The following is a 17,943-nucleotide window of genomic DNA, read 5'->3' as shown; positions in this document are numbered from 1 at the left end:
TGGTTGCTTATCTGCCAGGGTAAATCAACACTCTTGTTCGCACATCCTTGAGCCAGGAAGACGGATTAAAAGCCCCACTTGGCCATTAAGCTAGAATGTTAAGTAAATGACTTCCAAGGTTCCTATGTAACAAGAGTATTGGGAAAATATAAGACTAGGGAAGAAAACAAACACAAGAATAAACAAACCCAGAGAAAAGTCTCTTTAATCTAGTGGCTGTCTGACATCTCTAACACTTCAGTTTCTACAAAATAAGTTAGTCAATTTATAAACTCTGGTTTTCGCTGCAGTTCAAGTCTATTTTATATATATTGAAAAACATAAATACATTTTACGGACAGAAAGAAAATGACCTTTTCTTAACGGTGTGTCCCTTCCTGAGCTGCAAAGGTTGCCCAAAGCAGCTGTATTCACACATTGCTCTGAAGTGGAAGGAATCCTTTTTGCCATCTTGTTCTCCGTGGCATTAGAAATCAGGGCACGGTGTGATGCTGAGCCGTACAGGATGGCAAGAAAAGTCTATTGCTTGCAGATAAAATTCCAGAATTGCTGTCTTAAATGCTATGACCCAAATGCAGTATTATTCATTTTGTGATTTTTCACTTGTAATTTGGAGCGGAGTTTCTAGACTGAGTCCATTGTGTTGCTGTGAGTGTGCAGAGGACAAACCTACCCTCCAGGAGTGCCAGCTGTTTGGGAGCACTGATACAGGTGTTTTACAGCCCAGAACACTGGGGCTTCAGTAAGAAAGAAGAGATCTGTGCGCAAGAGAGCAGACCTGAGACTTCTGTGGTTAGTGCTGGGGACTGTCAGGCTCTTGTGTATGTTCTGGTAATGTACTTTTATCCTGACAACAAACTAAGGGGTCATGACTTATTAATTAAATGTATGGCTAATCCATACTTTGTGCATACGTGCATATATATATATAGTAGTACATCTGCTGGTCAAAGAAAAGATAAACCGTGTACCATAAGAAAAATATTTTCCTGCATTTGTCATCTTTTTCAGAGGTATCTCAGTAATATTTTGATGTTCCTTATAGTTTTTCTGTTTCCACTTTTGTTTCTTAAGTAGCAAGTGAAGCAGAACCACAGGAGGCCTTTTAAATAGATACAAAATGTTTAATGATCTTCACCATACTGGATTCAAATTTTCTTCTGTCATTACTCAAATCTACAGCAGGGATTTCCTGCTATTAAGTATCTCAAGCTCCTCAAAAACATGGTTATGAATTTTAGGAGTATACAGCTTTGATCCTCTGAATTTTGATTTTAATGGAGGGTCCTAGGGATTAAAAGAACAACAGCCACCTTCCACCAAACTGCTACCTTATACCATAACTAACCGTTTCCTTTGCTAGTTGACACTCGGTGACTTCCCTTGTGACTCTGGGCCAAAGAGGACCCAGAATTTAGTTTAACCAGTAGACATCTTCAGAGATTCCCAATAGGCCAAGCAAGACTATAGCTTATATATAGTTTCCATAAAATAGACTGAAATTTCTGGTTACCTGTTGCTTCACAGTGAATAACTGACTAATAAAAAGTCATGTAAGTATCTAGCTGCTTCTTCACTCATGAATTCAGTAACTATTTTCTCTCTTTTTCTCTCTTTTTAGAAGCAGAAACAGAAATCCTATTGGTCCGGGAAAGTATGGATATGGAAAAGTGCCATACATTTTACCTTTACAAACTGATACTGGTCAGGAGCCTCAGAAACTTCGGAGACAGCGGCAGTCATCAAGGAACCATGTATTTCATCAGAGTCCAGGTCTCATGAATACCTACAGCCAGGCAGCTAGTCCTTCGTTTCCACATGGGAATCTTTATCAAGAAGAAGCTGGGCCTCAGGCTGGGCATCAAATCCTGGGGCCCTCAGTTTACCAGTCACCTTCGTTTCCTGTATCTCAAAGCCTGTTTCAGAGCAGTGACTCGAACCATCACGGCTCTGCATCACCCCAAGCGGTCCAGGGTCAGCCCCAGCCTCAGCAGGCTGCAGCAATCGTCTGCATTGGCACCTACAAGCAATACAAACTCTGCAACACAAATGTAAGTTTGCTTTTCCTATATTTAGTTTGTCAGACAGCTGGTTTTCCCTAGTATGTTAAGTGCTCACATAGTCAAGAAGTTAAACTGAACATTGCTTTTTGTTAATTCAATGAAATTTTGTGTGTACTTTTTTTAAAGTGTTGTGGGGAATATTGAAAGTAGATGTGTAATATCATAGTTACCTAATACCATATCTTCAAGGATTTTAGACAGTCACTAATCCTACCAATGCATACAATTCTAATTTGACAGAAGGAAAAACTGAGTCGCAGACAAGTTTAAGATTTTTCCATGTAAGAAATGGAAAAATGGAGTTGAGATAGACTACGTTATGAAGACTTCCTACTTCTCAATGCCGTAAGGCTATCCTTTTAGCAGTGCTGGTCGTGCTCTAAATAGCATATAGAGCCAGCACCTCATAGACTAGATCACTCCAGTATCTTTCCGTGGTGTGGTATGTGTTCTGTGACAGATGCTTCTTTTACCAGTGTTCAAGCTCTACATGCTTTGATTTTGGCTTCCTAGTTTATTGAAGAGAAAATCTGTTCTGTGTTAATTTTTAAATAAAACTTGCTGTGTTATTACTTCATTCAAAAGTGCTTGGCTGGGTGTAGCTCTGTGCTCTGGGGCAGTCTCCCATTGTATGTGGTTGGCTAGTGAGGTTTTGCTATTTCTCCTCACAAGCAGCTTTCATCTTGCTAAAATTTTCAGTTTCTAGCTCTGCCACTTTAGTATTTCCTAAATTATCTTTTCCTAATATTTGCATCTTATTTGGGCTACTACTCTAACTTACTGTTGCAAACGTCAAGAAGCTCATATTTGAATATTAGAAGCAGGGTGTTCAAGAATGGTCTCAATATGTTGACATAAGAGGACGTATTTTTCTGGGTGGGTGCAAATCTAATGCCGCTGCGTTTTAGAAATGCTGTTTTGTTTAGTGGAGATGTAGCAACAAAACATATGATCAGGATAACAAAAATACAACCTAAGCAAATCAGATGAGTGCCTTTCTGCCTCTTAGTATAGCAGTTATTGCATTCGCTTTATTTATTAATAAAGTCCATTTATCGAGACTTGGGCAGTTGATTGAAGAGAAGTAATGTCAAGAAAGTCTTAGTGTTATTTGCCTGAAATGGAAAACATGACAGGGCTAGTTTGAGCCTCTGAGAATAGTCTCTGGTACACATTGCTCTTTTGAAAAAACACTTTATGTTTTTTGAAGGAAATGGGAAATGAACTTAGTGCATGGGCATTAATTTGGAAAGTTTTCTGTGCTGAGTTTGTTCACGGGTGTCCAAGCGATACACAAATGTCCCAGTCTTTATTTCATCCCTTACTGCATCAAGGCAAAATGTTGAACAGTATTCTGCCTGACTTAAGACATGTAACAAAATAGTTTCCAGGAAAAACACCTTTTCACAGAGCAAGGGGTGAGAGGTGAGGAAGTTAGAAATGAGGTGGAGGAAGGAAGCAATCCCAGGTGGCTGAGGTATGGAGAAGGAGGGTTTGTACAAGAAATTTGTTGAGAATGACAAGTGGCTGGAGAGAAGAGGGCTGTGAGCTTGTGAATTAGCCAGTGCCAAGACATTCAGGTCAGTATGATGAGTGGTCTGGCCACTGGCAAATCTCTTTTGGTAGTAGAGGAACAGAAGTGAAAGTATTTTCGTGTTAATTTTAGAAACTGTTGTTTAAACAGAAGACTTGAATAGATGAAGAGGAAAAAATAGGTGAGCATACTGTCGCTGCATCTTTGCTATTGTTGCATGTATAAAAGCAGCTATAAAGAAATTATCATTTATATTACAAGAAACTTTTAATAACAAAGAGAAATGTAGGTTATGCAGCTCCTCCTAGGCATGGAACTCTACATAGTGCTATTATTTATTTAGTGACATTTCTGTTACCCTCAGAGAAACTGTAATGGCTACTCAGTGTTATTTTTCTCCCTAGAATGTGGTAATTAATATAATTATAAAAAAGAAGTTGCTAAGAACAGTTTTAGTATAAAGGCTGGGACAAGAGCAAAACAAGGCCAATAGTGTTTCACTTTGTTTGCTTGTTCTTCCTGATTAAATGCTTCTGCACGTGGGCTTTAATTTAATTTATCGGCAGCGACATGTACCAGTGCTCTTGCCAGCATGCACAGAACAGTATATTTTTATTTCTTTTTTAATTCTTCCTGGAGCATACCAAAAATGAAAATCTCATTTATTGAGAAGAAAGTATTCTGTTAATGGTTATCTCAGTGTTTGGCCACTCCCTCTACAGTTTCTCCTAAGGGCAGTTAATTAATAACAAATTAAGTCAATCTGCTTTGGTCCATTAGGTCATTTCCTCATTATCTTACATTTATTGTTTTTTCATTAATAGCTGAACTCATTTTACATGACTGACAGCTTGATTCATAAAAGTTAAATTTGTGGGTTTTGGTTAGGGAGAACCTGGGAAGGGCTTGTATTTGTTCAAGTGTTCCTGCAGGTCATTAAACTTATTTTCTTATTGTACAAGTGGCTTCCCCTCTTCAGCACCTTGCACATAGGTCTGTACATGCTCTCCTCAGAATACACAGCCACCTGTCCCCTCTTGGCAGGCAAGAGGCAGCAAACATCTGTCCTTTACACACAGACAGTACTGACACATCTTGCTGAAACCATAAACGGTTCACAATACAAGATTCTACAACTGTGTGCTGTGTTCCTCCAACATGGGGGTGTGATGAGTAAATCTTCCTTACTTCCCCATGCATTAAAGGAAAGAGAATTATACAGGCATATGGGTGAAGTAGAACTTGAAAGCAAACTCGTCTGCGTTGTTTGTCACAAGCACAAAGGAAGCAACTCAAATGGAACACTTATTTACTGAGCACTTTTTGTTATTAATTGTCTCAAGCCTTGCCAAGTCACTAGCTCTTCCTGAGTGCCTGAACGTGTGAGCATCAGACTCAGGGTTGCTTGTGCAGTGTGCACAAGTGATGGTTCTGGACATTCCAGCCTGCTTATTTTGCAGTTTACATTTGGTGATACAGAGTGCCCCTTTTAAAAGTCAATTTTATCTGATTTTTTTTTTTTTTTGTAAGATATACAGCGAATTATGGCTTATTGATAAAGACATGAGTTCTTAGTATGTCTTTGTCCTTAATATATGGAGACCTTATTGCAGCCTTTCAGTACTTAAAGGGGGCTTATAAGAAACAGAGAGAGAGACATTTTACCAAGGCCTGTAGTGTCAGGACAAGGGACAACCATTTTAAACCGAAAGAAGGTAGGTTTAGATTGAACATAAGGAAGAACTCTTTACGATGAGGGTGGTGAGGCACTGGAACAGGCTGCCCAGAGAAGCTGTGGATGTCCCAACCGTGGAGACGTTCAAGGCCAGGCTGGATGGGTCTTTGGGCAACCTGGTCTAGTGCAAGATGTTTCTGCCTAGGGCAGGGGGGTTGGACCGGATGACCTTGGAAGGTCCTTTCCAACCCAAACCCCTCTATGATTCTGTGCTGTCCTTGGTGGTGAGTTCAGGCTAGAAGGCTCGGCTTACTCTGCCAGCTTGTCACCTCTCCTCTTCTGCAGTTCCCACTTTCCAAATTGCACCAATACAGTTGAGTCTGAAGTCACATAGTAATCATCACTACTTAAATGCTCTGGTTAGAAAACCTGTAAAGTAAAATAGTGACTGTTTTGTTGATTCAGTTACGGTGCAGCAAGGAGTATGAAAAAATAGGCAGAGAAATTCATGTGTGAGTTTCACCATGAAGAGCAACGCAAAACGGATGTAAAATCTAAATTGTGTTTATCTATGGACTTAGGTATGTTTTTAACCAAGTCTATGCCTTTACTTCTGTATGAACTTGCAAAAACCAAGCCAAAATGTATGAAAGATTAATTGCTGAGAGGTCAGTGAGATATCTGTGGATGACATTTTGCTGAGCTTGTCCAGTTTCATTCACAGTTGCTAGTTTGCCCACTGATTCATACAGATTACTGTCATGTCTCCAGTTAGACTATGTTGCCTATCCCAGAATGTTATATGACTACTACTTAGCAAGAAGTCCGTTGTGTTTTGGAGAATTATCTGGATAGGATCAGAAAGCAATGATTACTTTTACTTTCTTATCCCTGACTCCTCAGCTATACGTACTATTGCTCTGGTAGCACAGCTATGGAAAATCCAGCTTTTGGTTCTGAATAAGAGTTCTCGACTTGGATCTGTGCTCCTGTGTGCAGAGCACTTGAGAGTGGCACCTGTGCAGGGAATGTAAGGTATCTGAGAAGACAATTTGGAAATGGAAAGAAGTTTTATGGTTGAAGAGATGAGGTGAGGTAAAAGGCGCAGAGGCCAATCCCCAGCTCTATCATGATAGGATACATTAATATATTTAATCTCCTAAAGAATGTTAACGATGATGGTACTAATTTTGACTGGTGTGAGTTAAAACTTTTCCATTGGAAGGCTTTTATGGATGCAGAACCCTAATTAAATAGGGTTGAAGTGTTCTTCAGGAATGTGTTGAGTCCATTAAAAACTGATGTGCTGTTCTGTCACCTAAGTGTATAGGTAGGCATTGGCAGGCTCCCTGGGTACCTGGGATCTTGGCTGTTTCGCCAGCTTGCTGGTATTCTGCCCAACCATTACTGAAAGTTTTCCCCTCTAGAAAATTAAACATTTCCAGTGTTTCTGGTTTTAACAAAGGTAGGAGTGGAAAAGATTAATTTTGTATGGAACAGAAAATGTCATTCCCAGACAAGTCTTTTTCAGAAGTGATATGGGGGGCTGCAAGGATGTGTGCGCTCTGTCACGTGGTTGGGATGCTCAGATACTGAGGTAAAGATAAATAGAAGAGTACATATTTTTAAGAGAGCATTTTTTATTTTTTTAACTGAAAAGCCCCTTCTTATTCCTAAAGAGCTACTGTGTGGTTTATTTATCCTCGGTTTGAGATTTGTATAGAGTAGGTGTTTGACATAAGTGGCAACGTGGGGTTATGATGACATATCTTTTCCTGAGGAAATTTAACCTTGACTTTATGTGAAGAATTTTCCCTGTGAACACTGTGGGATTGTATGTACATTTGGTAGTCTGACATTCCGTGGGTGTATAGGAAACTTTTTAAAAGCTTATATTACTTTGGGTTGTACTGGCCTTTCTTTGACAGTTTTGATGTTTGTAGCAGAATTTGAAAAATATTAATTTAGAATGCGTTGTCATGAACACGGGCTTAACTTACAAGGTACGCTCTTAAAATGTCCATCATTTGATCAATTGTCCCTTGTATACGAAGGGTCACATAGAGACATCTTTGATGAAGCTTTTGGACCACAGTTGTTTCCTCTACATCTCTGCACTGTGGCTTTATGACATTGCCTTCAACAACTGAGAACACTGTATTAGAAAATATTCTCTTGTCTGCTCTTGGTGTTTATATGTGGTAGACAGTTTTCATATTTATTGTAAGATTTAGCCAGTTCATATATATTTAGTACCATTTGTAAGTTTGGGGTTTAGTTTGACCACTCTGGGAGCTGAGTTTTCCAGAGGCTCTGTCAGCTTCCCCATATATATTTTCTTGATTTTTAATGTACAGAAGTACTTCAAAAGGTATGGTTAACAGTAGTACTTCAGTATTCTGCAATACTGCAGGAAGTATTGAGCTGCATTTTTCTTCTGTGAGGTTTATTTTGAAGTTCTGAGCCTGTTAATTGTGTTGCATGGTGAACTTGGAGAAGCATACGTACTGGCTGAACTTGAGTGAATTTGTGTCTAAGAATAGCTGAAGATTCAGACCCTCATACTTGTGTAGTAATAACATGATATAAAAAAGTTAATGTTTCATCTAAGTGCATCAAAATCAAACCCCCAATGCATCTCAATTAGCTAAAGCATTTGTTGCCTAACTTCCCAGTGAATTAGGAATGGTAGGTTTCATGTAGCAACTGGAATTGTCTGAGGAGTTACTTTTGTAATTGTTAGAGTAAATGGAATGCATGTGTCAGGGAGGAGAGGAAAGGAGGAAAAGATCCATAGTTATCCGATCACTTCATCAGTTTTGAATAGCAGCATTAGCACTTAAAACATTGAGGAGTGATTCGGAAATTTCAGTTGGATTGCTTGTCAAAATGATTTTTATGTTGTTCTGCAATAAAACATGACTGCAGGGTGATTTAGATGTGTTGCCTGGTTATTGTTCAGATACAACCTCTATGCCAAGTTTTAAAGAGGAAGCTAATCAATGAAAATTGTGACTTCAGAGTTGCAACCAGACGGTTGCATTCCTGACATACTTGTAGATTTGTTTAATAGGGTATTGTAATTTGAGTGGTTGTCATTTATCAATATAGACAAGTGTTGTGGGAGATATTTTAAGACATTCCAGCTTGTCTGTCTTTCTTTTTGTCAGTTCACATTGGCAAAAGTATTTGTCTGAAATTCCGGTGCACAATTATTCGACACTCCTATAATTTGAACAAGAAATTTGCTTTTCATTCATATGTTAGTTTAATTGTATCCAGGTTTTTGAGGCAGAGGAAGGTGTGGATGTCTAGAAACTTTGATTGGGGGAAATCGCTTGAATTATTTTCTGGGTTTTTTTATGTTATTTTTGTGAATGTTTGTTAACTATTCCCATTAATTACAGGTATAGAAAACACCTACTGGCAGATGTCAGCATCTGCTTTGGTACATGAAAGGAGTCATTTTTTCCTGCTATTTTTAGAAGATTAGTTCAGTACTGCTGATAACAATGAACAAGTTCAAGGTGCGTTTTCAAGACAGATAGCAGGAGAAGAACATAAATTACCTGAATAAAGGAACTTTCAGTGAAAGTACCCACCAGGACAGTCCCAATCCTCTCTTGTACTGACCGAGGTGAGTGAAGGAAGGAAGCGCAGGAGAAGCTGCCAAAGTTTCACAAAGGGTGCTGAAGAAGTGGTCTGTTAGCAGTGCTGTTGCTAGAGATTTTAGTTTTATGGGATTCTTAATTTTAGATTTTTAAGTGGGGCTCGAAAAGAGCAAATGGCCAAAATTCATGTTGAAAGCTGGAAGACAGAAATGTAAGATTACCTCCAGCAAGCACATGCCTAGCCACAGAATAGTTGTGCTGAAGGATGGTGGTCCAAACTCTCTCCCCAGAAGGTCTGAAAATGGAAGTTGGCACTATGTGCCCTGTGATGCCCAGAACAGTTAAGTAAGACTTTTGCATATGATATGTTAAGGACTAACTGCAGAAATAAATAGAGCAGTGGTGATACCAAAGAAAAGAAGCGAAAGAAAAAAAAAAGAAAAAAGAATGAGGCTGTGGTGCTCTGTCTCGTCTTTGCTAGTACTTCATCAAGTGTGCTGTGTGTTTGTCCAGAAATAACACCTTTGCAGGCAGCATATTGCACACATAGAGACATGCAAGTGTAATTAATAAAACAGAGTTTCTTTGTAGTGATAGGTTGTTAAGGCTGTTTATCTTCAAACTCTTGACTAGTATTTGTGGAAAGGCCAATCCTGTGGTTTTTATATCTGTAAGTGCAATGTTAGAGAGGCAATGAGGGATGTGTAGGGGGAAGGAGCCAGGGAAACATCACCTGCCTCTTTCTGCAAACCACCCTCGGTTTTTGGCTTCAACATACAGTAACTTCCCAGTGTGCTGTTTTATTTTTCTGTATTTGTGTTTGTGTAATCATTTGTTAAAAGATACCAGGAATACTAATGATCTTGATGGCTGTTTTGAGACCTCAGTTTGGGTCACTTTTTGATGAGAATTTTTTGTGGTGGTATGCAGTTTTACTTTGAACAGCAAAACTCTCTTAATGTGGCAAAGTCAAACCTGCAAAGGTTTAGAGCTTTCAGAACTAGAGTTTTGTCAACAATCCTATGGTAGGTCTTGTGTGTTAAGAAAATTATGTAATTACTTGATAATATATTATTTTACCCCAGGGTCCCTGCATAGATCAACAGCTTAGTTATTAGTGATACACTTACTCAGTGTTATTCTCTTTATTGTTCAGCCTTTGCCTCCCTGCCTTAAAAATGCTCCTTGCAGAAGATGAGAAGAAATGGCTTCTCTAAGGGCTAGTTGTTGATAACTCTTACTGCAGTGTTTAACAGTCACAAAGCTGCTGTGTCATAGCAAGATCTAATCTCTGTTGTAAGAAAGGGAGCTGAGATATGGAAGAATGAGGTTTGAAAGAAATGTTCAATAATTTAATGCCCCATGTCAAGGAATTGGGATCAGATTTTTTATTTTTTTCTGTGTTCAGTATCATATTTATTACTTGACAATAGTCAAAGCAAATTTTGCACAGGCCAAAACTGTGGTTATGATTTGACAGCTCATCTGCAAACTGGATTCAGGTATTTTCAGTCAGACCTCCTGTTGTGGTTTCACCCCAGCTGGCAACTAAGCCCCACACAGCCACTCACCCACTCCTCCCTGCTGAGGTGGGGGAGAGAATCTGAAGAGTAAAAGTGAGAAATCTCATGGGTTGAGATAAAGGTAAAGCAAAAGCCGCTCACACAAGCAAAGCAAAACAAGGGGTTCATTCACCACTTCCCATGGGCAGGCAAGTGTTCAGCCATCTCCAGGACAGCCGGGCTCCATCACACCTAACGGTTAGTTGGAAAGATGAACACCATCCCTCCAGATGTCCACCCCTTCTTCCCCCAGCTTTAGGTAGTGGGCATAACAACATATGGCAAGGAAGAGCCCTTTGGCCAGTTTGGGTCAGCTGGCCTGGCTGTGCCCCCTCCCAGCTTCCTGTGCAGCTCCAGCCTTCTCCCTGGGAAGTCTTGAGTGGCTATCAACAGTGCTTGGCAACAACTGAAATGTCAGTGTGTTATCAACATTCTTCTCATTCTCAATCCAAAACGCAGCACTATACCAGCCACTAGGATGAAGATTAACTCTATCCCAGCTGAAACCAGGACACCCCCATAACGGAAAGTACATCGTTCACAAACTGAGAAAGGATTGGATTACATAATTTTCACCAGAGGTCACTTTTTTTCCCCTGAAACCTAGTAGAGTGGCTAATTCCAGAACCTGCAGACCATCTTTCATGTTCCTTATTCTGTATTGTGTGTACTTACTGCCTTCTACAGTGAATGAGACAGAGGTTATATAAGTAACTCTTCTAATTAAACATTCGTGATTCACCCCAGAATAAGTCCATTCTGCACACTGAATGAGTCATAGATCATATGGAAAAAATTGTATGTACTCATATAGTTGAAAATGGACCTCACAGGCAAAAAGAGCTAAATGATATAGTAATTGCATGGACAATCTCTTCTAAGTCGAGATTAAACATTCTTTTAATGTCCTGTGACTTACTGTATGTAACTTTATAGTTTTAAAACAAAAACCCCTTCAAAACCAGAATGCCATCATGTGATATGTCACTGTTCACAGGACTCATCAGACCATTGCAGTTGAGCCAATGGTAGAAGGAATTTACCCTCTACGAGTACTACAGGGCAAAGAAAATGCTTTGCCGTGGTGTTCGGAGCTTTTTCTCGGCACAGGTGTTTCTGCCATTCCTACAAATGCAGCCCATCTCTGCTCTTTCCTCCTAGCAGAAGCTGTCCCACTGTGTTTTCTTGCTCCATCACACTTCTCCCTTTCTTAGTGCCTTGTCTAATATTTTCCATCTCTTCTCCCGATCTCTTCTGCCTCCAGTCTCTCCTTCTGTTGAGGTTCTCCAGATTCTCTCCAGTTCCATCCAGTTTCACTTTCTTCTTCTCAGTATCTTCTTCAGCTGACTTGCTCATGCAGTCTCATCTCTTAAATCCCAGTCCCAAGATGTATCCAAGTTTTTCCCAAAGTATTCCATGCATTTTAGGTACAGGCATTTCCATTAGGCTGCTTCCTTGCTTATCAGTGCTTCCTGCAGCAGGCTCATGGGGTTGCTAAGAGCAGAAGAGAGAGATGCTTGTGTTCATTTCCAGGGCCTGCTCCTAACACCCACCTCAGGAGCACATACCAATAATTGCTGGAAAACTTCTCAGCCCCTTGTAGCCTCAGATGTGGAACACACTTCCTGCAGATAGATTGTTCAAGTAGTTCTGCTGCAAAACTTTAAAAAGTTTTGACTGAACATGTATGAAGTATGAATATGACATTTTTTTTTTCAGTCTCTTTTGACCTGACTATATTTGGGTATATTTCCATCTAAAAGGGAGAGGATGCATTCTTGACAAAAACCCCTTGCTTTCATGGCTGACTTAATTTCACTCATTCAAATAAAACAGGCGCTTATAGTTTGAAAAAAAAAAATCAGAATATTTGAAGCATGGGAAAAATAACAACACTTCTTCCCTCTTATTTTCCTTCAGACTCTTATTGAATCAAATACTTCAGTCAAAAAAATGAGACTAAGGCAGACACCAGGACTGGAAAGTTTTAGTCTGAACAGTTAAAGTTTGATGAACTCATAAGTAAATGGACAGTGCTGTCCGTACAGCTGCTGCTGCACCGAAGCATTATAAAATATGGTAAATGTATCTGCTAGTTAGTTTAAGGTGCCTTTTTGGTAGTATGACTGAGGAAGAGAGAATATATTGCAGAAACAGTGTAAGAGTGTATTGTATCAGAAACTCATTTCTGATGGAATCAAGAACTCTAAATATGAATAATGCTTCAATTTCTGTTTCGCTTGGCTCCTGCAAACTCCCAGTAATTTTTAAGCTACATTTATGCTGCTCTACAGCTATTATCTTTTTTTTTTTTGAAAGCAAATTTTTCCTCAATGTAGGTCTTTTTTTTTTTTTTTCTTTAAAAAAAATAAAGCAAAATGCATTGTCTCAATGCACTTACCAGAATTTACCCTGGACGTAGTAACATCTGTACATTTTGTACATTTGTGCCTCATATAACACTGCATAAACATTTATGTTGCCTGGTTGTCACTTAAAATAGAGATTCTTCCCTAAGAATATTGTGGTTATTGCTGTAATAAGAGTTTTTAATTAAAAAATGGAATATTATGGTAATACAAATGAGAAGCTTCCCTAAACTTTCAGTCTTTCTGCTGGGACCATTCAGGTAGTCCCTTCTCCCACGCAAAGGCCAGTCATTTAAATGGAATGCATGCAATTGAATTTCCATTGAAATTAAAACTGATAGAGGATTATTCCCACTGAGGAAGCTGGTATAATAAAAGTGTAAAGTAGTGAAAACTACGTGGCATAAAGACTGCACTCCAGAAAGAACAGGCTGCTCCAAGAGCAGTGCTTTTTAAAAGTGAAGTACAATACTGCTGGAAACACTGGAGTAGATGTTTTATCACATTGACATAATTTCCCTCAAAATGCAAGGACTTGATATATGATCTTTGCTTTACATCTGTTGATTTTACTAGAGCTGCATCAAGTATGAGTTTGTCTCAGGGTCTTTCAAACCTGGTATTGGTGGTGCCTTTCAAAGCGGTTTGGAGTGGCTGATTTTTCTAGTATAAAGAATGCTACTACTACTATATGGAAGCAACTATCCTTAGTACATAAACCTGATGTTTTCTGAGGAGGACTATTAAAACATGCTCTATTTTTCAGATGTATTTGAGCAATGTAGACAGATGAGACACTGAATCTGGAGCAAGGCTGAAAGCTTCCATGTTAAGGCATTCTTCAGACTTGGAGCCAGGTTGTGTAAGATGGAAATAACTTTTCATTGATTTCCCATTAAATGAGGCAGTAGTGTGTAGTTTAAGCACCTTGAGCATTATGTAGTGTTTCTATAAATAGATATTTGAATGGAGGGATTCTTGTATTTGGTGGAATTTTTTATGCAGTGTATTTATATAGAAAAATGATACCCCTGCTGAGACTGAGAACAGCCCTTGTACAGAGTAGTTAGGATTTCTGTTGCAAATGCCAAGCTCCTGATGCTTGATTGGGATCACGTAAAGAATATCCTATGCACACTCCAGTCTCGATGCTGAAGTACTTCCCTCAGGGAACTGGGCACTAAAAGAAATTTGGGACAGTAAAATAGTAACTACATTTGGGGAAAAAAAAATGGCTTTGGAATGAGTTGATAATCATCTGGTCTTTTGCTGGCTCAAGAAAAGACGAGCAGCAGTCAACAGGCTGGGTCATTGGCAGGTGTGAATGCAGCTCTGACTCCCACAGCATACTTGCCTATCACTTTACACCAGGTGATACCTTGGTCCAGCATGGTCTGTTTTCAGCATTTCTCTTCCATTTTCTGATTGTTGAACTTAGATCTTGTAGAAACCAATAATTGTTTCTCAGGTCATTTTTTTGTTTGTTTGCTTGGTTGGGGTTTTTCAGAATAACATTTGTAAAATTTTAGCAATAAAAAGAAATAGCTGATTGCCTTGACACGTTTTTGGTACTTACTGAGGAGTGGTACTGTTAATTTTCCTACTGTAGCTCTTTGGTGAGCCCTTCCTTTGCTTATAGTGCCAAATGTTTCCAGTCATGCACATTAGATCAGTGTACATGCTTTGTGTGGGATGGATGAGTGGCTAACATTCTATTTAAAACCAAAGCTGGATTGAATCCTTTGCAAGTTGTTGAAAATCTTAAATAAAAGAAGTTATTTCAATCTAATCAGATGGATCTGTCAGTAAGATTTTTTTAAAAAGCCACAAACCTGTAAAGTTAAGCAGAAGTACTTCTTTTTCCATCTGTTTGGTTGATCTTTCTTCCCCATTATTAGACATACTGTGTTTTCAGCTGTAAAGTACAATAGAAGGGAAAAAAAAGATAAAGCAGTAATAGACGCACTTGCCACATTGTGCATTATGTCTTATTTGTCTGATACATTGCAAAGTTAATAAAGATGAGGTTTGGCTAACACTTTGAGGACTTTTCTAGTTAAATTCAGAGGACTTCCTTGGCGCAAAGCTGAAATCGTTAGTGGAAAAAAGGGTTCTTAATTTCCAGACAGAGATGGCGGCAGTTCCCTTCCCCATGGCCGCGGGAGCCAGGACGTGCCCTGGGTGGGCAGGCGCCAGCGTGCAGCTCTGCAGCGACCGTCTGCCTCGCTCCAAACACAAGCTCATTGCCAGCTGGATGGGATCTGGGGAGAAATATGATGATTTTGTTTTTTCCCATCTGTGACAGGCAGCCCCTTGAAAGCAGCGTGGGAAAAGAGAAAGGCTGCGACGCTGTGTGACTCGCTCCCTTGGACTCTGCATCACTTCAGCATCTCTGTCTGGCTAGTAAAGAAAGTAGTTGGTGATGATTGTCATAACTGAGCTGAATTGCCATTGCAGCAGACACGGAGGTGTAAATTCATTGCTTGAGGCAGTGCTGAGATTTCAGCAATACAGGTGCTCATTCCTCGTAAACTTGCCCAGATACTGCTGCATTCACAGATGTTAATTTTCATTCCATGTCAAGCCAGACGTTTATAGTGTCCTGTCTGTGGTCATGGACTGTAACTAGAGCTGGCTAGCACTACTTTTACTGCTGTTCTTCACATCATTTTTAAAATTTTGCGTTTTAAAGTTTCTTGCGTATTTTTGTTTTTCAAAAGCATCAATTCCATTTTTTTAAACAATCTGCCTGATATTTTGTGCCACAGATATCTAGACACATTTAATATACCTTCTTTTTTTAGTTGGCAGACAATCGTCTTCATGTTCTGTTATAATTTTAAAAAATCAGAACTATTAGGGGAGTCTCCAGTAGTTGGAATGGATGTGTTGCTGTGTTCCAGTGTGTGTTCAGCTAGACAAAAGTGGGTTACCTTGATTCTAAGTAACAGCGATGTGTGCGTGCATGTTCTGTGGCAATGCAAAGAGAAACAAGTAAGCAAGGACATACCACTTTTAAGAGTATGTTCTGGAAATGAAAGTGTGAAAGAAGAATCTTTAGATTACTGTTTCAGAAACAAGTAGTTTTACTTTCTTTGGAGATGTGTTTATCTTTTGGAAGGTCAAAGGATTGATATGATTAGATAGAACCACTGCAGAAATGAAAACTAGAGTACAACTAGATTACCTCGACTTAATTTAATATATAGTATTGCACACATAGAAAATATTAATCATTAATTATGCCTGAACCTGGAGAATCTAGAAGGACTATGGGGCCTTGGAAAAAGAGTTTGCCAGTTACTGTAGGTCATAAGAATGAAAAAGTGCCAAAAATCTTAGTCAATGTTTTAATTGCCTTTTGAGGTGGTTTGGGGATCAAAACGACCCATTTGTGCATGTCCAGAAAGGCATTATCTCAGTGCAGCTTTGAAACAGCTTTGCTAAGGGCAGGCGTGCGTCCCGTGTGAGTGCACATCTGCTGCTGGCTGGTCATTTGCTGGGCTTTTGCCAGCACTTGCTTAATTAGCCAAAGTGTCAAATATTTCTTAAAAACCTTTGCTTTTTGAAAGTTTCCCAAAAGCTAAAAAGCAAGTAGGGTGGTTTCTTTGTGTTATAGTCTTGGCTGTACTAGCAGCTCATTTCAAGCAAGCTGTAACGGTACATGACAAAGAGAAGTACTGTGTGTTGCTGTCCTTCAGCATACTTTCATACCTGCATATCTCAGATGAAATTAAGGCATAAGTAAAGCTACTGTTTCAGAAGTGCAAAGTTTCTATCAACTGCAGACACAGTGCATTTCAAGAAATTTGGCCTGAGGTCCCAAAACACACAGGGACACTTCTGAGCAGTTTTGTCTGAAGCGTTGCCTGCCTCATCAGTGCAGTGCTGGGCTGCTGCCCTAACTTCACGTTCGGAAAGTACGGGAGGGAAAGTTGGCCGGGATGTGATGATAATCATTGGAACAGCCACATCAAAATGCAGCAGTGGAAGCTCTGAAAGCATCTTAGCTTGTGTGAAAATGTCCAGCACTTTGAAGGTACTTAGCTGTATAAAGTCCCCCATGCTTCATTTACAGCATTGTTTTTTCCAGTCACCTAAAAACATACAAAATTATGGATTCTAGACGCTGTTTCTCATGTTATAGTGCACAACTGAAAGAATAATAATAATTATAATAATAATAAAAAACCTCTCCAAGCATAAAGTTTTCTAGATAATTGATGCCTCTACATGGTGGGATCTGAGACTTATCTTTGTAGATGCAACATATATTTTTTTTTGCTGATCTTGGCTCCACAGACCTGGTTTAAAAAGGAGATTTTTTTTGGTTTGGTTTGGTTTGGTTTTTTTTGTTGTTTGTTTTGTTTTGTTGTTACAAATATCCAAATAGGTCATCCTGTTTTTATATCAAGATTTACTCAAAATTTTAGTTTACAATGAAACTTTGATGAAAGAAATGAAGGAAGGACAATTGAGCTGAGACTTTCAAAGTAGCAGGGATGTTACTGAGCTGAGGTTTTTAAAGCAGCAGGGGCGCTCCTGAGTTGGCCTTTTCTTCTTGATCCACCCAGTGCTCAGTGTATTTGTCAGGCCTTTGTCCTTCTTTAAAGCAATGGGGCCTCAGTCCTGTGGGCAACTTTCAGTACGTTTAAAAACAGAAACTGTAGCTATATAAAAATTATCTTAGAAGAGGTGAGTGTCACTGTTTTTTGGCAACAACAATGAATATTTTGATCCCTTTATTCATACATTGTCTGCAGTTGGTATGACGGGCTGTACAGGAAATGGTTTATGAGCCAGAAATACTGGTACACAAGAGCATGAGCTCAAGGCTCAGAGAAGGAAAAGAAGAAACAACAAAACTTCACAATAGACTGTCAGAAAATATGTGCCAAAAAATAGGGAAAAGTGTCCCTAAAAGAAACCCTTCAGGCTGGGTTCTTTGCTGGTGCAAAATGATGGCGTTCTGCTCTAATTTAATGTAGTGGCTGTAATTTATGCCAGCTCAGGTTCTGTCCCTTCACCTTTACGATGTGTGCTATAATTGGTTTCCCTGAAAAATGTAAGCTGGTGGTTGTGGCCGAGTTCCCTTTGCTGCAGTGCTGGGTCACAGCCGTGAGGATGTG

General features: G+C 39.4%; 1 protein-coding gene across 1 annotated transcript in view; it reads left to right on the top strand.

Moving 5' to 3' along the window:
- LOC309443580 (thrombospondin type-1 domain-containing protein 4-like) overlaps positions 1–17,943 on the top strand; it is an 83,257-nt gene that overhangs the window by 36,646 nt on the left and 28,668 nt on the right. Inside the window, exon 5 of the mRNA XM_082060659.1 lies at positions 1,622–2,051. Within this exon, the coding sequence (XP_081916785.1) occupies positions 1,622–2,051 (430 nt within the window). The remainder of the gene's footprint in view (positions 1–1,621; positions 2,052–17,943) is intronic.

The sequence above is a fragment of the Streptopelia decaocto genome (genome assembly GCF_964273445.1).
Source record: "Streptopelia decaocto genome assembly, chromosome: 9".
NCBI lineage: Eukaryota > Metazoa > Chordata > Aves > Columbiformes > Columbidae > Streptopelia > Streptopelia decaocto.
This window is presented reverse-complemented; position numbering and strand designations above follow the sequence as displayed.